The sequence below is a fragment of the Balaenoptera physalus genome, assembly GCF_965194825.1.
Source record: "Balaenoptera physalus genome assembly, chromosome: 11".
NCBI classification, from domain to species: domain Eukaryota; kingdom Metazoa; phylum Chordata; class Mammalia; order Artiodactyla; family Balaenopteridae; genus Balaenoptera; species Balaenoptera physalus.
Window position 1 is genome coordinate 14,004,384 of NC_138896.1, and position 21,666 is coordinate 14,026,049.

Genomic DNA, 21,666 nt, shown 5'->3' on the forward strand with positions numbered 1-21,666 from the left:
ATCATGAATAGAACTGCCATAAACATTCATGTACCAGGCTGCTTATGGACTTATGTTTTCATTTTTCTTGGGTAAATACCTAGGAGTGGGATTGCTGGGTCATGGAAGAGGCAAATGATCAACTTTAAAAGAAGATACCCTTCTGTTTTCTTCTATAAGCTTTATAGTTTTATCTTTTACATTTAAAGCCATGCTCCATCTCAAATTAAGTGTTGTGTATCATGTGAATTAAGATCAAGGTTGTTTTTATTCCATAAAGATGCACAGATGTTTCAGTCTCATTTGTTGAAAACACTTTCCTTTCCCCATCGAATTTTTCCAGGGCCTGGTAGTTCCCTTCATCATTCCCATTCACAAAGGAGGAAGCAGGCTCAGAGAGTCCTTATTCTTCAACCACTGCCCAAGGGTGAGCCTTGACCCCGCGTCTAAAGCCCTCAGCCAAGCACAAACCTGTCATGCAACGTTCTTGTCTTAGCATGAAGGGAATCGACTTCCCAGACAGAGCTGCCGTTCCCGGTGCACTGGTGGCCCCATACTTCGATGGCCAGTGCTCCGTCTGAAATGAACTCCAGGAATTCTTCCGTTACGCTCACCACGTAGTCCTGGGATACGCGGGGGAGAGGAAAGAGCGACAGCAGTTATGCAGAAAGGAATCTGTGAAATTTCCTTTTTAACTTTCGACTGTATACAGATTCATTTCAGAGTACATTAGCCTGATCCCGACCTTAAAACCATCGCTGCCGTTTCACAGAAAACCGCAAAGAAACCAGAATATTAGATGGGAAGTGATATTCTGAGGTAATTTAATTGAACTCCTTTCTTTAATAAACGAGGACACTGAGGAAAGCAGCGGCCCCACGTCGCACTGCTTGTTGGTTGCAGAGCTGAATCTGTCCTCCCTTCCTCCTGGTTCACTCCCTTTACCCTGGGACCACTCTGACTTTCATCCAGAATAGACCAATCAGCACAGCAAAGAAAAAGGGAACTTCTGATTGTTCCTTGCTATGGCTTAGAAGACCAAATCAGAATTAAATTTTACATGATTATCTCCATGATTCTGCCCTCTTGCTCCTAAACCCTCCCACTCCAACTCTTTGTTGTGAAATATAAACAGACGAGCATGAGGAAACGGATGCTGAATAGACGGAGAAGTGAGGCAATCACCCGGAACAGAGCAGCTGGCAAGGGACCACGCGGACTTCCTTCCCATCAGCAGCTCAGTGCAATCTCAGGTGACTCTAATTTCTCGAAAGGGCTGCGCTGCATTGGTTTAACCTTATACTACCTAACTTCTTATTTTATTTGGAGACAGAGCCAGAATTTTACAAGGAAAATAAACTTAATGACCAATTAGCACAAACTATGCATTTTAGAGGTTAAAGAAACCCCCAAAAAACCCCAAGGTCACACAGTGAGTCCAAGGTCTCTGAGACTAGCATCTATTACCAGTTGTTAACTAGGATGTACTTAAAATCCAGGTTTCATCCTTCTAAGTAAGCAGTTTTTTGGATCCAAAGAAAGATGGGGAATATTTAAAAGAGTATTCAGAGAACCATAACGACAACAACAACAACAAAAGATTAATAAAGAATTAAGAAACAGGGCTTCCCTGGTGGCGCAGTGGTTGACAGTCTGCCTGCCAATGCAGCGGACACGGGTTCGAGCCCTGGTCTGGGAAGATCCCACATGCCACGGAGCAACTAAGCCCGTGAACCACAACTACTGAGCCTGCGCATCTAGAGCCTGTGCTCCACAACAAGAGAAGCCACGACAATGAGAAGCCCGCGCACCACGATGAAGAGTAGCCCCCGCTCGCTGCAACTAGAGAAAGCCTGCACACAGAAACGAAGACCCAACACAGCCAAAAATAAATAAATAAATAAATAAATTAAAAAAAAAAAAAAAAGAATTAAGAAACAGACTTGGTGAATACAGGTAAAAATAAAAAGTGGGCTATTCTCATAAAAATAAAGACTTGGCAGGGGACTTCCCTGGCAGTCCTGTGGTTAAGACTTCACCTTCCAATGCAGGGGGTGCGGGTCCGATCCCTGGTCGGGGAGCTAAGATCCCACATGCCTTGGGGCCAAAAAACCAAAACATAAAACAGAAGCAATATTGTAATAAATTCAATAAAGACTTTAAAAATGGTCCACATCAAAAAAGATCTTTAAAAAACAAATAAATAAAAACTTGACAGGGACTTCCCCAGTGGCGCAGTGGATAAGACTCCACGCTCCCAATGCAGGGGGCCTGGGTTCGATCCCTGGTCAGGGAACTAGATCCTACATGCATGCCACTACTAAGGAGCCTGTGTGCCGCAACTAAGAAGCCCGCCTACCACAACTAAGACCTGGTGCAACCAAATAAATAAATATTTAAAAAAGAGAGAAATCTAGCCTTTCAAAAAAAAAAACCTTGACAGACTTTACATATGGGAAATTTTATAGGTGGTGATATGGATTTGTCTTCTAACTGTAGAACCAGAAAGAATAGGCACAATTTCGAAAAGAAGGGGTCTTGAATATCTATTAAGAATTGTCCAAAGAAAAACAAAATTACACCGAGGCCAGAGTCTGGCTGTCAGAAATGACTGGTTGGCAGTCTGATATGAAAGACAGGAAGAGTGGCTGATGTCACAAAATAGGTCCAAGCAATATTCACCAAAAATTCGCCTCTCTCATTTTGTATGATTTTTAAAAGCTCATACAGGACTTTAGAATGCTATGCTTAAATTCAAAAGAATGAAAAATATCTACAGCAACTTATATGGTCAGATGCTCACGTATATTAAAATAATAAAATGCAATTCTGCAATCTGTAAAATGTGATCACATTTTTGTAAAAAACTTTTTAAAATTATGCATGCATGACGGTAAGAGTGTGTATCTCTGGCCATTTATGTGTATGAACATATGTTTGCACACACATAATATGCAGCAAATTGTCACTGGTCATCACAGATTTCAGGTAGAGGTCTTTCAGATTTTATTTTATTTTATTTATTTATTTATTTAAAATTTTATTTATTTTTTGGCTGCATTGGGTCTTCGTTGCTGCGTGTGGGCTTTCTCTAGTTGCGGCGAGTGGGGGATACTCTTCATTGTGGTGCCTGGGGTTCTTATTGCAGTGGCTTCTCTTGTTGCAGAGCACGGGCTCCAGGTGCATGGGCTTCAGTAGTTGCGGCGTGTGGGCTCAGTAGTTGTGGCACACGGGCTTAGTTGCTCCACAGCATGTGGGATCTTCCTGGACCAGGGCTCGAACCCACGTCCCCGGCATTGGCAGGTGGATTCTTAACCACTGCGCCACTAGGGAAGTCCCCGGATTTTATTTTAAACACTTTCAAACGATCTGAATTTGTATTAAAGTACGTTTTGAGATTAAAAAGCTCAATAAACCTATTATGTTTATGAAACATTCATGTGGGAAAAACTCTAAGTTACAAGTAGACTTTTGAACTGAGCCGTGGCCGGCTGTCTCCCAAGTAGCTCATTTTGTAATGGCATTTGTACCTTACAGTGAGAGAAGGTCACAGTGTACTGGGCATCCTTGGACTGTGGGGAAGGCACCTCTGGGTCCACTACTGGGGCGGCCACTGTGGATTCACACTGGTCCCAGAATGTGTATTGACAGAAGACGAAATTTGAGAGGTTTAAGGGCAGCCCAGTTGCCTCTTTAATTTTTACCTGGAGAGAGAAAAAAAATGCAAACATAACTCTCACAAAGAAAACAAACTATGCATTCTTTTCATATCCAGCTACCTCAAATTTAAGAGTAGGTGATGAAATAAATAAATCAGTCATCGATTTGATGGGTGAAAATATTTCATTAAGGGTTATCCACTTGTAATGAAATGTGTACCACAGTTCCATAACTACAGTATGTGAGCATGGTGACAAATGCACACATCCCTCTCAAACTTTCCTAATGACCGAGTTTCTGATACAGCTGTGACCTTTACTAGAAAAGCATGATTCACTAAACAATATGCACCCCTTGCATGCCACATACATAGACTTCTGAAATTTCATACAACTGTCATCAGAAAGTGTGCTGCACTTCTGGGAGAAGTACTGTCTGTTATTGTATTTATTGTCAGAAAGTTTAACTTTTACCATGTTCTATGAAAAGCTCCTAAGATTTTCCATAAAATTGTTTTGAATTGAAAAGGTCATTTATCTGAGCCTTCCCAGCCCTGCCCTCTCACCCGGCACGTCAGTTTTTTGACTCGGTGAATGATTTCCCCGCTGCTGTCTACGACTTCAAGACTCCCGCTTTCACTGGAGTTCTCCGAGGAGTCATCCTCCGCCACGCGCTCCGGGACGGCGCCTGTAACTCGCATCACTTCCACGTGGAGACGCCCGGCAACCTGGGTCAAGGAACCAGAGCGCCGCGCGGTTAAAAGACATCCCGTGGACGATACTGACCTGAGATGGAAAGCATGCTACAACATCTCCGGCGAGCAGCTCCACTGTTATCGCTGGGCAACCTCCAGCAACGGGAAACTCTCAGTACTTCCAGAGCCAGCCCACTCCATCACCTGCCCTGTAATCACTCTGCCTTACTTTGAGCCAGATTCGCCTTAGTATCTTGCCTCCCGGAGTCATCTTCATTCTTACCCTTCTACAGGACAGCCCATGAACAGCACAAAGGCAGCTATCACATTTCTGCCTGGAGTTATCTATTTCCCTCGTTCACATATTCATTCATTTACTCATTTGATCAAATACCTGGCATCATGGGAACACCACGATAAAGACACAGGCTCTGCTGTCTGGGCACTCACAGTCAAGTGGGGAAAGACAGAGAATTAAAAACCCAGTGTAGGGGGCTTCCCTGGTGGCGCAGTGGTTAAGAATCCGCCTGCCAATGCAAGCGACACGGGTTCGAGCCCTGGTCCGGGAAGATCCCACATGCCACAGAGCAACTAAGCTCGTGTGCCACAACTACTGAGCCTGTGCTCTAGAGTCCGTGAGCCACAACTACTGAAGCCCGCGTGCTCTAGGGCCCGTGCTCTGCAACAAGAGAAGCCACCGCAATGAGAAGCCCGCGCACCACAACGAAGTGTAGCTCCCGCTCGCCGCAACTAGAGAAAGCCCGCGCACAGCAACAAAGACCCAAAGCAGCCAATAAATAAACAAATAAACAAACAAATAAGTAAATAAAAACCCAGTGTAGACTAGCTGTCCTGACAGAGATACATGCAGGTTGTTAGGGGATAAATTTATCCACTCAACAAATATTTACTGAGAATCGAGTGTGTGCCAGGAACTGTACTAAGTGCTGTGTTGACAACAGTAAACCAAACAGTCATGGCCACTGGGCTCATGGAGCCTCTCCCCTACCCTCTTGGGAGCAGAGAATGAGAATGGAAGTGACCCTAGGGCTGGGAGAAGGGTGAGACCTACTCCAGGAGGAGCGACAAATACAAAGCCACCAAGTTATAAGGAAATAGTTTCTTTAAGACTGTTTTTCTGAAAAAAAAAAAAGGGGGTGGGGGGAACTTAAAGTTTCCAGAATATCCTGGTGGTTCTCTGCATTGGTGCTAGTTTAGCAGTGTCTCTCTTATAGCTGGTTTCACAGAACTGAATTTAAGGATAGGAATGACCCTGACCTTTGCATTCACAGAGTGTGGTAACTGGCCAAGTTTTCTTTGGCAACACAGCTTTAGGTCGTAATGACTGGACTTGTGAAGGGGACACAAGCTCTGGCACTGCTGTGTCACCTTACATAGTGAGGCTTATTTTTAAAGGTAGCTCAGATCCAACTTCTACAGAGCAATTGGCCCTGACACCCAGGACCTGAGAGAAACTAGTTGATGGTATTTGACAAGTGAGACAAATATGGAGGAAGGAGCAAGAGGAGGGGAAAAAAGGAAATATGAGAAAACGGTTAGAAGACAGTGGTTCTTAAGCTTTTTTTCCCCAACGTTTTTTGAGACCCTAATACATTTTTAGTATAATTTCAGGGGATTAACGAAATACTCAAAGCCCACCATGGACCCTAGCTTAAGAAACCCTGACTAAGGACTCAGCCACTAGATCTCTTTGCCATAGGAGTTGTGCCCATTTTTAACATGGGAAAAAGCAACTTAGCCCACTATTTTCCTAGAGCATAATGTCCACAGGTGGGATACTACATGTGGAATGTGAGCTGTGTACTTACACATCACAACTGGGAATCTAGGGTCTATTTTCTGGGTTCACTTTGGGCAGAATGGCACCCTATTCTTAGTCTGCTCTAAGAATCACAAAAAATAACTTAGTATTTCCAAGTTTGCATGCTATTGGAGGATAAGCTAGGAAATAAGGATGTTACTAAATTTAAAATGAAAACATCAGTTGGGGCTTCCCTGGTGGTGCAGTGGTTGAGAATCTGCCTGCTAATGCAGGGGACACGGGTTCGAGCCCTGGTCTGGGAAGATCCCACATGCCGCGGAGCAACTAGGCCCGTGAGCCACAATTGCTGAGCCTGTGCATCTGGAGCCTGTGCTCCGCAACAAGAGAGGCTGCGATAGCGAGAGGCCCGCGCACCGCGATGAAGAGTGGCCCCCGCTTGCCGCAACTAGGGAGGGCCCTCGCACAGAAACGAAGACCCAACACAGCCAAAAATAAATAAATAAATAAATACTTAAAAAAAACATCAGTTGATGAAGTGGATAATATAAAAAAGTCTGAACTTGAACATTTTCTGAAATGTTTCAGGCTGACAGAAGGCCAATATAATGAAATAAATGAAATATGAGGGGCATTTTTTTTTTAAAGAGGAGGTAACAGTGGGATGCTTAAGCTTGTTTTCTTTGAATATTTTAGAATTTCAAAATAATCCTCCCAAGTTGTATCTTGTAAAGACCACTTAGGGCCAGGAAGGAGCTAAAGTGTACTACAGAGGTGAGAGATTAAAGGAGAAATCAATATGAGGCACAGAGCTGAATCTGGTTTCCAAAAGATTTCGAGTTTGATTAAAACAAAGAAAATACATGTGAACCACAAATAAAAAACATGTTCTAATAATCTTTTAAAGCCATGCCTTAATTTTGATAGTTTCTTTTGATATTAGTAGAGAAAGAAGAATGTGATCCTGATGCTTCACCCTAGTTTCTTGATCTACCTCAAGAACAGAACTTAAATCGAATTAAAAAACAAAAAACGAACTTGAGCTCGGTGCTTTGTGACGACCTAGACGGATGGGATAGGGAGAGTGGGAGGGAGGCTCAAGAGGGAGGGGATATGGTGGTACATCTATACATATAGCTGATTCACTTCGTTGTACAGCAGAAATTAACACAACATTGTAAAGCAATTATACTCCAATAAAGATGTAAAAAAAAAAAAAAACTTGAACCATGGCCATTTTCTCAGAGGCTGGCTCCATTTTCTCAGAGGCTTACCTCCCCCTGCTGGCTGATGATAGGAACTGCATACAGAAGTTTCACATCACAGAACAGACACTCCAAGAACACATTGGCCACGCCAATTAGGTTGTGATTCTCTTGGGCTTCATAGAAAGGGTCACCTCGTTTCCCATAGACTCGCTTTGTCTGAATGGTAGGAGAGGAGGGGGGAAGGCGAGTAGGAAACAAAACATCAACTTAAACAATACTATTTAAAACCAGCATTTTAAAATGTTTTAAAAAGAAAGCACTTATCCAAATAAATTAAAAAGATGTAAAATTAGAATCATGTCACACGAATAAAACAGAACTATCCCACAGGAGGGGCTTGTTAGTTGGGGAACTAAGTGACATAAGGGCAGGGAGAGCTCTTCTTTGGTTACAGCCCCACCTATCACACCCCACCTGCAAGGTTTCATTCCCTGTGCTTTGCCTCATTTCCTTCACCGAATCTTTTTTTCCATTACTAATGTCGAAAAAATGGATCATGCTTTCTAAAATTATTCTTAGCATCTACCTAGCCATGAACACAGCTAGGGGAGCATGAACATATGCTAATGAATACAAAATCCACGCTGGCTCCATTTAAGCTGATTTTTAACAGCACGGACGAAACGGCACAAATTCACTTTGTCCTACTTCACTTCACTTGAAATGTAGTAGCAACCCAATAAGAACATGCTATGTGTTCTCTTCATTTAGTTCCTATCTGTGTGGGGATCACATGTTTTATGACCGACCCAACTGATCCCTTCAAGACCACTTTCACTTTACATTTCTAATACAAATGTCCCAAGTAGCACTACAGCTATTCACTGAGGCACATAAGTGTGTTCTGACGATTAAATCACTTATATTCTTGTCCTTTTAGCACAACCAAAGCTCCTTTACGTTTTGTCCCTCTTACCTCAGGAACCTTCTCCTTCCATTCTTGATAAAGGTCTCGCATATCAATTAATTTATTCTCCAGCTTCTCGATGGTCCACACTTGGGTGCTCTTTCCTTTCCTCCTCACCTGAATAGCTGGCTCGCTCACTATCGCGCCTCTCTGCAGAATGAAGCAAAACGAAAACAAAAACCAAATATAACACATCTTGTTATAACTCTTTTGGACTGTTGAAGCAATACGTATTATCATAAAGTAGAAAGTTTGAAAAAAAAAAAACACATAATGTATACAAAAGAAGATGAAACCCTATCACCCAGGGAATATTCTGGTTTATTTTCAATCTTCTTTGTATACCCATGCACACACATTTTATTTTTATCACAATCAGAACCAAACAAATATACAAATTTCCCATCCCAATTCTCTCTCCACAGTTCACCTTCTTGTGTGGTTAAATATTCTTCATAAACGTGATTTTTCATAGCAACACAGCCATCCATTATAGGGATGTATCACTCGTTTGACTAATTATTTTCTTGGTCAACATCATGGCTGCTTCAAATTTTCGCTATTACAAAGGCCACTATGATAAGCGTCCTGGTACAGAAGCACATAAATGTTTATGAACACGTCTATAAGTACAGATTTAGAATAAATTTCTCAAAGGAGAACTACTTGGTCAAAAGACTAAAATGCAAGAAGACTGACGAGATACTCTCTGACTCGTTTCTAGCTCGCTTGCTGGAGGGAAAAATGAATGGATGAAAAATGATTTCTTCCAAAGTTTCTCCTTAAATGAAAATTTCTTCAAGTTGAAATGACAGGAAACTTCCCAATGGCTGCAAAGAATCCTGCTGTGTATGGAAAACAGGTGTCACATGAGTCTTCTTTTCTTGAAGGATTCACTCTCAGAATGGTACTATCACAGAATATACACACATTCCCCCATTTCAGGAGGCATTTATATGAAAGAAAAAAGCAGGAGGAATTACTTATATATATTTCTAGTTTCAATGTTTTATTTATTCATTTATTTATTCATTCATTCATTCATTTATTTATTTTTTGGCCGTACCAGCGGCTTGTAGGATCTTAGTTCCCCAAACAAAGATTGAACCCGGGACCACAGCAGTGAAAGCACCGAGTCGTAACCATTGGACTGCCAGGGAATTCCCCAGTTTCACTGTTTTAAAGAAAGCATTTAAATTAGCAAGGCTTTTAGCCCCCAAAATTCTCATATTCCAATCCTAAAATATCCAAAGGCATATATACCCAAGGTCTGCAAAGGACGTCTTAAAAAGAACAAAACCCTCTGGCTCACGTCAGGGTCTCCTCTCGGATGTCCTGTGGATGCCACGTTTACGTTCCACTTACAGTATCTACTGTTGTACCTCTTGCTCTCATCTTCTTCGAGAACATTCTTACCTTTCTATTGGCACTGAGGTTTGCAGCAGGGATCTGCAGAGTCACCTGGTAGTCGGTAAGTCTGCTCATCTCCTCGGCTAAGAAGTTAGCCTCCCTCACCAAGGTGTTAGCTTTGACCAGCTGCTCCCGCAGCTTTGCCAGGCTTTGGCGGAAGAGTTCATCCCTGTGGCAGAGCAGAAAAGGACATGAGAATGTCCAAAAGAAAACTGCAGTCCTGTTTCCAAGTGAGTCATGTTGTTAGAAAGTAGTAGAAAACTCCTCTCAAAACAATTATTTTTCAAGCTATTTTTGCCAATTCACCTCTTATCCCCCTCTCCTCCCACCAGGGTTCCGTGAGCCCTCCACTGGTAACCACAGCTGAGGAGCAAACATGTGGGGTGACTTAACTTCAAACCATGTTTTAAATTACATAACATTCGAAAACAACTAGATTTTGATATGGTAACGCACACGTACACACAAAACCCAATAAAGCAATCCTTTAGGAAAGAGAAATGATTACGACTTCTGTGTGCTTTGGGGTGGGGGAGATCTGGAGCCAGTAAGGAGAAAGTGTTTTACGTGATTTCTTCAGTTGGTAAAAGGTGAGAAGTAGGGACTTCTGTGGCAGCAGAAATTCGTTTCTCAACTCTACACAATAGCACTTCCTGATAAAAGCTTCTCTAACAGCCTAACTGGGTCTGAACTCTATTATATGTTTTCCCAGCCCCACATCTTTTGCCTCAGTAGCCTTCGTCACAGTTACAATTTTTCATTTATTTGTGTAATTATTTGACCAGTAATGTCCGTCTCCTCTATGAAGCTGTAAGCACCCCCAGGGCAGGGACCATGTCTTTTTTGCTGTCACTACACCTAGTTCCTGACCAAGTGCATGGCCCATCACAGGATATGCAAAAATTACCAACTGAATGAAAGAGTACAGCTGACCCTTGAATAACATCGGTTTGAACTGCGTAGGCCCACGGAGATACAGATTTTTCTCACTATGACCCATGGTTGGTTGAATCTGTGGATGTGGAATGCAGATATCAAGGACCTACTGTAAAGTTATACTCGGATTTTCGACTGCAATGGAGTGTCAGCACATGATAAACGCTCAAGAAACGTCAGGCGCTATTATTTTTATTACAACACAGGATAAAAGACTATCAACAGACCTGGGTTCAAACCCTGGTCTTTTCGTTTACTTAATGGGTGACTGAGGGAAGATATTTAAAATGATTGTCCAATCTACAAGACAGAAAGAATAGTTCCCATGGCTTGGTGCTGTTGGGAGCATTAAATAAAATAAGCACCATTCCTAGACTGCGGTAAGACCACAACAGAACTCAGCAATAATTTATTGTCCTTATTTTGTTGTTTTTGTTACCGTTTCCTCCACCACTACCTCAGTTCTGATATAAATAAAGTCATAAGGTAAAAAAAATTCACATTTAGTAGATTTCTTAACATTAAAATTGTATTTAAATGGGTTCCAAAGTAAGAGAAATAAAAAACAAGAAATGGTTTTATGCTGAAGAACTATTCAACTGTTCTCTGCTTTAAGACCAAACAGTGGTATTCTAACTTGGTACCATTGTTACTAAAGGGTAAGGGGGCAGGTGTAACCTTTAACAACTAACATCGCAGTAAACATACTTAGGATAAACAATAGCTCTGAAAGGAAAGGCAGGTGCCAACAACCCAGACACGGGAGTAAGGTCTCCCTCTTTGCTGGGTTTGTCCCGAGTAAGGTCTCCCTCTAGGGAAACCTTAGATCTAGATTTCCTAGATCTCCCGCTAGGTTTGTCCCGCTTTGACACGCCTCACGACCCCCTCCCCCAAGACCCCGAGGCCTGGACTCTGGGCCCCTCCGCCCCCGCTCCCCTTCTTACCTCTCCTCTGCCCACTGGGTCACTTTCTGCTGAGCCGTCTGGCTGCTGTAGGCCAGGCGGTCCGGGCCGCTGCTCTGGGGCCGCCTCTCGGGGGACAGCTGCTGGCGGAGCTGCTCCAGCTCCCGCTCGTACATGAGCCGCTGCTCCTCAAGGGCGCTCCTCTTCTCCTCCAGGTACTGTTTCTCCAGGACCTGGACCACGTTTTGAACTGGGTCTGGTGAGCCAAGAGACAAGGCAAGGTGCCTTCAGCGGTGGCTACGACAGGGAGCCCGTGGGCGTCTGTTTCAGCGAAAACCATCCCCGCGCCCAGAATCGAGCCTTTCAATGTGCTGTCTGTGAGCGGCCTGAGAGGCCCGGTCAGATGAAATCCTCTCCATTTTCTTTTCCTTAACATTTTAGATAAATGCCCTGGGGGTCAACATTCCCCACATCTACTATGCGACTTTCTTCAATTTGATGAGCTCATCCTAATGTTTAGATAGATCACTCAATTGCAAAAAGCAGATGATAGAGGAAAGAGGGATGGGATTCTATCCACCGGGAAGAAAAACTCAATGAAAGCTAAGACAACTTCAAAGACAGAGCCACATGAGATTTGATTTTTCTGATAGTCACTTTTTAATGCTCTTCTAGCGTTGGTTTCAGCACACGGCAAAGGGTTTGTATTTCTGATTTTAGCCACAAATTTATTACTCCTGAATTTCTCTAATGTGAGAGGAAACTTACAGATCACAGCATATGTTTGAAAACACCGATTGAGTATACGGTCTGGCAATTTCTCAGGTGTTAATAGCCAAGAAAGCAATTCACTTGCAACTATTTCTGATTTTTTGCGTTTGCAGATTGAGAGATCACCAACACACACGTGGGTGAACAGGTATTAGAAATACTAATGGGTCTTGTTGAAAGGGGCCACGACTATGTCGAGTGATGGCTGTGGTGTAGGTACGACTCGGTCCTAAAGAGCTAATTGGCTATGGCAGGACATTAGCTTGGTAACAACCAATGGCCTGGATGTAATGGAGAAAGATTAAGGAAGGCACTGACCACATGCACAAAAGAGAAAGTCATGCTGTCTCTAGGGAAACACTACGTTAGACAATCTGGATGGTAAACAAAGAAATCACCATAATGGTAAATATTTCCCTGAAGTACATGGGACCTAGGAGATGTGTTCGTATTCTCAGACTAGCCTGAGATTCACACACTTGCTTATTACTCAGTGCTGTTTGTGTCGTATTTCTATATATTGACTCTCATTTTAATTTCCAGGATAAGAGAAGGAAATTAAGAGGAATTTTTACATCACCTCATGATAGCTATTGACTGACTTTACCAGAAGACCCTATCAATTTGTGAAATCAGCAGGTAAATTTTACTAGTTTTCTGTATGAGAAGAGGAAAAGAAAATAGCATGTTAGCTTAAAAAACAGGGTTAAATAATACAAAACACAGTAGAAAGTACTTTTAAAAATCACTAGATACGCAGAGTATAGGTGAGTTGTTTTAAGAAAAATGACAACCACAGCAGCAATAATAATTCTACTGGCTGCTGGCTATATCTCAGGTAGAGGCACTATACGCTTTGCATGCATCATCTCATGAAAGCCTTGCAACAAACTTAAGGGTGGATGGCATTCCCATTTCAAAGATGAGACAAACTGGGACTCAGAAAGGTTAAGTAGCTGACCTAAGATTGCACAGCTAATAAGCAACAGAACTGGGTTTTGAACTCAGATCAGAGCTAATTGTCTGGGGTAGGAAATAAACTTAGTAATAAATTGTACTCTTACCTCCGATGTTTTCCTCAGAATTAGTACTCTGTTAAAGAGTAGATTTTTAAAAAAATACTGTTCTTTGCTGATATAAAATTCTCAAATTCATTATTTTTTCAAAGCTGGATACTTTTCTTCATAGAGTCCTGACATAGAGTCCCTGAAATATGTTAACTTGAAAAGCCAATGGAAAATGGACTCCTAAAAAAAAACCCTTTTACACAAAGGCAGACCATGGGTGGGTAAGACCTTTTCCACAGAGTGAAAACTGACATACTCCAAAGGATTAGAACTTCTAATGTAGCCCTAGAACTTCTGGGCGGGGAGGGGGAAAGAATAATATGGTGATCTTTTTTGAGGGAGTTTAAAGAAATCTTATACGTAAGGGCTAGAGAAGAAAAGTTCTCTCAGAATTAAAAAATATACATATTTCTCAAACAGTATACATATATTTTTTCTCTATTTAGGCTCTAGGTTTAAAAAAGAAAGGACAAGGTCCTCGCCAACCATTTTTAGGGCCCTAACTGAGTGTGTACGAATCTTTTCCAGAGAGAGAAAAACTGGGAAACACACCAATTTTTTAATAAAATCATATCCTAGGGTTTTTGCTAAAAGACACTGAATAAGATGTTTAATTCTTATTTCTACTTGTTGGTCAGTGGTAAGTAGAAACACACATGATCCCAGATGGCTGTGGTAGGGGGTTCCATGCCAACGCAGAGGTAATGTGACTGAGGCCTTTTTAAACTGCTTTAGCAGCTGCCACGACATAGCAACCCTACTACTCACCAGGCTTTCTCAGTGGCCACAAATCAACATGCAGATATGCAAGAGAGAGCAACTCAAAGCATCCCTCCCCAAGCCTGCCACAGACCAGCCTGGGAAGCCTTGCCTGGAGACTCTGGGTCTGGCCATGCTACACACAAACCTGGTAGAGGTACAGGGACTGAGGTTTCTTTTTCTCCTCTGATCCCAACACAAGTCTCGAAACACTTTTCTCTTAGACATATTTGATAACATTTTCTTTTCAAATTAATTAACCTATTTTAAGCCTTTATCACTACACAATATATTCTTTAAAAGGTCATCCTAATCGGCAAGTCACTCTGACTCTATGATATGGCGTAGGACAGAAGCCGAAGATGATTTGGCCTGTTCTCAAACAACCAATCCACTTTTCAAGAGAGTGTTAACGGTTTCCTTTTTCTCCCTATCTTCTTTCTTCCTCTTGTATGAATGGTTTTAAAACTCAGTAAGCCTAGAGCCTCAGGTCAAGAAACCAAAGAGGTAGGTGTTTTAGGACGAGAGAAAGGACCCACTTTCTTTTGGGCATAGTATCCTCTCTTCTTCCTTAGTTTATTCTCTGCCTGGTATGTAACTACGCAATGAGCTCAAACTTCCTTATCTGTCCCGAGAATGGAAAAGAGAGAGGGTAATGGTGTAGAGGTTGAAGGGAATTTACGTGACCCACAGAATTAGAATTAATTCATATCAAGATGCCCAAGGCACTAAATCAAAGGGAAGCAGATCCTTTGGGGGAAAAAGAGAACCTTTTAATCCCAGATGGAATAAGCTCTATGACTCTTCACCAGCCCCTTAGTTGCTGTTTAGTTTAGAGCTGCCATTGACTCTGTGAAAACAGTTAAATGTCTGACTCCTATTCTGAACCCTCAGGAAGAACATATTATGGTCTACGGATACTAGGTTTGCTTTTATTCTTAATTCAAATGAATTGGGTTTTAGATCATTATTTATTCTAGAGATTTGAAAATCCGTTATTCTAGTCTATTACTGGGATAATGCAGATGACTATTTACCCAGAAGTACTATGTCCTGCACTGCTGTGCTGTCAACAGAAATAAAGTCGTTAGTAAGAGTAGCAATAATACTAGTGACACTTTTGTGCTGTTGGATACACGGGGAAAAGAACAGCCACCGGATTTTAACCACTGGAAGGCAATGGAGTTGGGACATGGGGAGGAAAGGGCCATAATTGAAAAGGGAGCATCCCTCCATCAAGAATTCAGAGCACCTCAGGCAGAAAAGGCCAGGCAGAAAACTTCAGCTTCTTCCCCATCACGTTAGTTAGATTTGGCCAAAGCATGTAGCACAAGCACCAATAAGCAGCACTGCTAAAAACCAGTCAAGCTCCCTCATGCTAAAGCCAATCAGTTAACCTTTATCCCAGTGTTTGTGGAGGAGCTTCGTCTGAAACCACATGAGAGGGAAGAGAATCTTCAAATAGGACCACCAAGGGGATGACCACCAGGCAGACAGGCTTACGATCGGGAAGCCACCTAGCAGCAGAGGTGAAGGGCGTGAACTCTGTCCGGCCACCAGCATTTCAGCATCATAACAGAGCACATCTGTGTGCCCCACAGGGGAGCTCCATTTAGCAGTGGGATTGAGTAAAGCATAAGGAAGGGGAAACATTACTTTTAAATGGATAAAATCAACACTGCAGAGCAAGGCCTGATCTGGAACACAAATGGATACTCATGTTAACACCATGAGCCAGGCCACTGATGATGAACTGCTTTGGCTAAGAAGATTGGAGAAATTAACAAGTGAGTATTTAGTGAGCACTAAATACTGACTGGTTATTGAGGGGGGTCATATATATATATATATAAATATATATATTTATATATATATGATAAGATGGTAGCAATTGGAGAAAATTAGAAATCTGTGATGTGGGAGAATACATGACTAAATGGATACCACCAGGATACACCACAGAGTTAGAGCATAGAGATGTCTAGAATTCTGTAACCTCATCTGAAGAAATAATCTCTCTTCTGATGGGCATTCCTCCACCTGGAGTTTGGAGCTGCACCCTCCTGTCACACCCTGCATCTATTTGGGCTTTCAAAAAACCACTCACAGGAGACTTGTTGCTCAGGCATGTTGTTAAATGACCCCTTAATGTGATTCTGAGGTCTGAGCATCACTTTGGAATGTCTGTCGAGATTCCTCCCAACTTGGTGAGCAAGTAACAGAGTGGAATGAACTTTGAGTTCCAACTGTGGTCTTCCCTGTGCTGTGCTGTCAAAAGCCCCAGGAGCTAATGTTAATCCCTAATCTTAATGATGTTCTTTTTCGTTGTTATTCTATACTCTTCAGAGTAATACATTACACTTGTTTTTCCATCTGGCCTTTTCTTCATACTTCATTTTTATAATTAAAAAGAGGGGTCCTTGAAGCTAAAAATCCAGAAATAGACATAAATAAAAAGGTCAAAATCTTTATTCCTGCAACAGAATCCCCAATTTGATACACCAGAGACCAGACCGACAATTCTCTAGCCATGCTCAGATTCTCCTCAGGTTTATTTAAAGAGTAGAGCGAGAAAGTAAATGCTTAAGGGTCTTACCATTACTATTCAGCGTTTTCATGATAACTTCCATCTGTGCAAATTCATAGTTATAGTCTGGTTCCGAGGAAGCCTCACTGGCTGCATCCAGGTCATGCTCTGCTGGGCCCGTTTCTTTTTCAAAGTCTTTCAACCAGTCTCGCCGTTTCCTCTTAGGTAAATTAATTCTGTGGGGTTTTTCACCGGTAGAGAAAATCAACGTGCTTCACACTCAGATAAGAGAAGAGGTGTACGGGTGAACATACTAGTGAACACAAGCTGTTACCTGAAGAAGTGGTTATTTCCCCACAGGATTCTGTCCCCGTGCCACAGCTGGGTGGTGCTGCACACGAGGGTGCCGTTTACACAGGACCTGAAGGAACACCAGGGGGGCTACATCAGCTGGATGGTGAAGAGCATAAAACCTAGACCCAGGAGCCAAACAGATAACTGGGGGAACTTTCTCTTAATAGGCATATTCGACTAATACCTAAAGAAGGAATAACAGAATTGTAAACACTATCAAAATACACGATCTACGCAAAAATGATCAAGGGATGCTGATATCCCTCAAAGACAGACAACTGGACATGACATGCTCCTGATGGAGATGGGCAACGATGCCTATGGAACATTCTTGTCCATATTTGAGTTGAACCTGATCAAGCCTTTATATCTAAAACCAATTTAGGAAATAGAGAGGGCAGCGGAAGATGTTAAATGACGCCATGGGATGCAATGAGCAAAATGCTGACTATGGGAAGCAACTAGGTGTCTGCGGCAAATAAAATGCAAGGAAAAAAAAAGTGGGGGAGCAAAGGAGGGGGACCCATGGGCTAAAAGAGTCCCAAGGGACATAACAATCAATGACAATGGTTAAATCTTATTTGGATCCTGATTTCAAGAAACAACTGAAAAAGAACCTTTATAAGACAACTGGGGAAATTTGAACACTGCCTCAATGTATGATTAGTAAGGAATTATTGTTTATTATTTTAGGTGTGATGGTACGGAAGCTGTGTTTAAGGATACTGGTCTTTTAGAGATACAAGTGGAGATATTTACGGATGCAAAGTTACAATATCTGGAATATGTTTAAAGTAACCCGGAGGGGAGGGAGGAGGTGATGTGGAGGACATATAAATACAAATGAAACTGTCTATGAGGTGTCATTTTTGAAGCTGGATGATGGCTGTATGGAGGCTCGTTATACCATCATTTCTACTTTCATGTTTGAAATTTCCCATAATAAAAACTCAGAGAAAACATAAAAAGAATACCAGGTTTAAACCATAAACAGCTACCAACCAAATGGTAAAATCAATCAAGGGGAGGGGGGTGAGGGGGTGGGTGAAAAAGGTTAAGAGGGATTAAGAGGTACAAACTTCCAGTTATAGTGACATATAGTAACTACAGTGGTGATCGTTATGTAATATCAATATGCTGTATACCTGAAACTAATACTGTAAGTCAATTACACTTCAATAAAAACAAACAAACAATTAGAGGTGGGGAAGAAAACTCTGATAGTCTTTGTTATACTGTATATATTATACCATAATGATGTACATTGTGTCTGTGGGTTTATATTGGTCTATGTATCCTGGACTTGCCTGAAACAAATCTTGAAGAAGCAACTGCCCAGTGGACATTTGCAGGTGGTCTTTCAACAGTGCAGCTTTCCTCACATTGTAACTTTGCTACAGCTTACTGGCTATCAAGGGGCTATGAAGTCAGTAGCCTAAATAAGTCACTATAAAAGATTTTGTAGGATTTCCTGCTTATTAGAAGATCTCAACAACCGATCCTTTGATACAGTTAAAGCATTGTCACTGTGAGTTTTTTTAGGGGGAAAGGAAAAGTCCTCCAGAAATTTTAGCATGGACAATTTTAATCTTCTCATAAATGTTTCCTTTACCTAAAAAAGGGATTTTGCTGGCATTTAAAAACAATACTCCCTAACATCATACAGAAAAATAAAGTCAAAATGGATTAAAGACCTAAATGTCAGGCCAGACACTATAAAACTCTTAGAGGAAAACACAGGCAGAACACTCTATGACATAAATCACAGCAAGATCCTTTTTGACCCACCTCTTAGAGAAATGGAAATAAAAACAAACAAATGGGACCTAATGAAACTTAAAAGCTTTTGTACAGCAAAGGAAAACATAAACAAGACAAAAAGACAGCCCTCAGAATTGGAGAAAATATTTGCAAATGAAGCAACTGACAAAGAATTAATCTCCAAAATTTACAAGCAGCTCATGCAGCTCAATATCAAAAAAACAAACAACCCAATCCAAAACATGGGCAGAAGACCTAAACAGACATTTCTCCAAAGAAGATATACAGATTGACAACAAACACATGAAAGGATGCTCAACATCACTAATCAGAGAAATGCAAATCAAAACTACAATGAGGTAGCACCTCACACCAGTCAGAATGGCCATCATCAAAAAATCTACAAACAATAAATGCTGGAGAGGGTGTGGAGAAAAGGGAACCCTCTTGCACTGTTGGTGGGAATGTAAATTGATACAGCCACTATGGAGAACAGTATGGAGGTTCCTTAAAAAACTAAAAATAGAACTACCATACGACCCAGCAATCTCATTACTGGGCATATACCCTGAGAAAACCATAATTCAAAAAGAGTCATGTACCACAATGTTCACTGCAGCTCTATTTACAATAGCCAGGACATGGAAGCCACCTAAGTGTCCAGCGACAGATGAATGGATAAAGAAGATGTGGCACATATATACAATGGAAGATTACTCAGCCATAAAAAGAAACAAAATTGAGCTATTTGTAGTGAGGTGGATAGACCTAGAGACTATCATACAGAGTGAAGTTAAGTCAGAAAGAGAAAAACAAATACCATATGCTAACACATATATATGGAATCTAAAAAAAAAAAAAAAGTTTCTGAAGAACCTAGGGGCAGGACAGGAATAAAGATGCAGACGTAGAGAATGGACTTGAGGACACAGGGAGGGGCAAGGGTAAACTGGGAAGCAGTGAGAGAGTGGCATGGACATATATACACTACCAAATGTAAAATAGATAGCTAGTGGGAAACAGCCGCATAGCACAGGGAGATCAGCTCGGTGCTTTGTGACCACCTAGAGGGGTGGGATAGGGAGGGTGGGAGGGAGATGCAAGAGGGAGGAGATATGGGTATATGTGTATACGTATAGCTGATTCACTTTGTTGTACAGCAGAAACTAACACACCATTTTAAAGCAAATATACTCCAATAAAGATGTTAAAAAAAATTAAAAAATAAAAACAAAACAATAAAAGCAAAACAAAACATTAGGGGGATAGTTAATCAATTAATTAAAGTTTAATTTGCTATAAGGGCTGTGAAGTGAAGTTTGATGGAGAAAAATAATGAGTATCATTTTGAGTTTTAATTTTTCCATACGTTACTTTTCTTATATACTCTCATTATCTGGCTCCTAATCTTTAAGGGGACTCTTAAGCTCAAAGTTATGGAATAAGGAAAATTCACAGATGAAAATAATCACTCTTTTGTAGGAATATTTCAAGTCTGGTGGCTAAGTTTTTATTGATAAAAAATACCCTGGAGACACCATCTTAAATGTTTTTAATCTGTCGTACACAAACACGGTAAAATTTTGGTGTGTATGTTTTACACTAACATGCTCCCTTTATTCTTCAAAATGACTCTCAACATTGTGACTCAAGTTTCAAAAGTCTGTTTCCCATCTATTTGGAAATATGAACTGATTTATTCATCTGCAAAAATGGAAAATGAGATCAGAATATATATGTATATGTATGTCTATTGTGAAAATTAACAAAAGGAAACCTCAACTAAAATTGGAGTCAAGAGGCCTGAAAAGGGAACTCTCATACCACAACACTCATCGTCAATTATCCCAAAAAGGAAGATGTCAGTTACCCCAACAGGAAGAGACCTACCTTGCACCCCCAACAGGAAGTGCAACTACTTTACTACCCCAGCAGGAGGAAGGAAGCCTTCCTCTGCACCCAGCAACAAGCCCAGCCAATTAAAAAACACCATAGCTCAGTTAATGAGAAACTGTTGTCACCTGAACTTTTACTTTCCTCCAATGAACTTTCATTTTTGTTCCTTGCTGATGACTTCCTTTCCTTGTCCCACCTTCCTTACTATAAAAACCTTCCATGTTGTGTAACCCCTCACGTTGCCTGATGAGAGGCTGCCCAATTCACAAATCATTTAATACAATTACATCTTCAAATTTACTCAAAATTTGTTTGTTAACACTATACATATATACATATGTACATACATACATACTTTTGCCAAAAAGGTGAGTTTTTAAAAGAAGTTTTATAGAATACTTATCTCTTCTACCTAAAAAACAGACATTCAATAGTCAGTTTTTAAGAAATGTATTTCCCCATTGTTTATTAAGGCATCTAAAAAGCCCTCCGGAAATTCTGGGAATAGCAGTATGATCAAGAGTAGAAATGTGTCACTCAGTGTCTTTTATTATTTTAAACTCTGAATTATAATTTAAAAAATTCAGTTCCTCATTCTCACTGGCCATATGTTAATTCTCAAGAGCACCATCTCAATAGTGGCTACCAAAATGGTCTTAGCAGATATAGAACCTTTCTACTATCTCACAAAGTTTTATTGAGCAGTGTTATTCTAAAATAAAACTAAAAATAGTTCCAGAGCAAATCAGAGAGAAATATAATAAGCTTCATCTCTCTTACTTATTGATTACTTTTGTGATCATCTGTATCTTTAGAGGACCCCTATCTAGGTGCTTACACACACACACACACACACACACACACACACACACACACGCCTGAACATACGTATGAACATATCACTTTGCCGTTTATAGTACACTCTTATTAGAATAATATAAAAAAGAAAAAGTTATGGAAACTGCCTGGTTTGGTAACATACCCAAGCCAAGAAA

General features: G+C 41.1%; 1 protein-coding gene across 1 annotated transcript in view; it reads right to left on the bottom strand.

Moving 5' to 3' along the window:
* Window positions 1–21,666, bottom strand: part of KIF13A (kinesin family member 13A) — a 216,781-nt gene that overhangs the window by 27,631 nt on the left and 167,484 nt on the right. Inside the window, 9 exon segments of the mRNA XM_082415147.1 lie at window positions 451–602; window positions 3,510–3,683; window positions 4,205–4,366; window positions 7,388–7,537; window positions 8,298–8,438; window positions 9,705–9,867; window positions 11,579–11,792; window positions 16,730–16,896; window positions 16,995–17,081. Of these exon segments, the coding sequence (XP_082271273.1) occupies window positions 451–602; window positions 3,510–3,683; window positions 4,205–4,366; window positions 7,388–7,537; window positions 8,298–8,438; window positions 9,705–9,867; window positions 11,579–11,792; window positions 16,730–16,896; window positions 16,995–17,081 (1,410 nt within the window).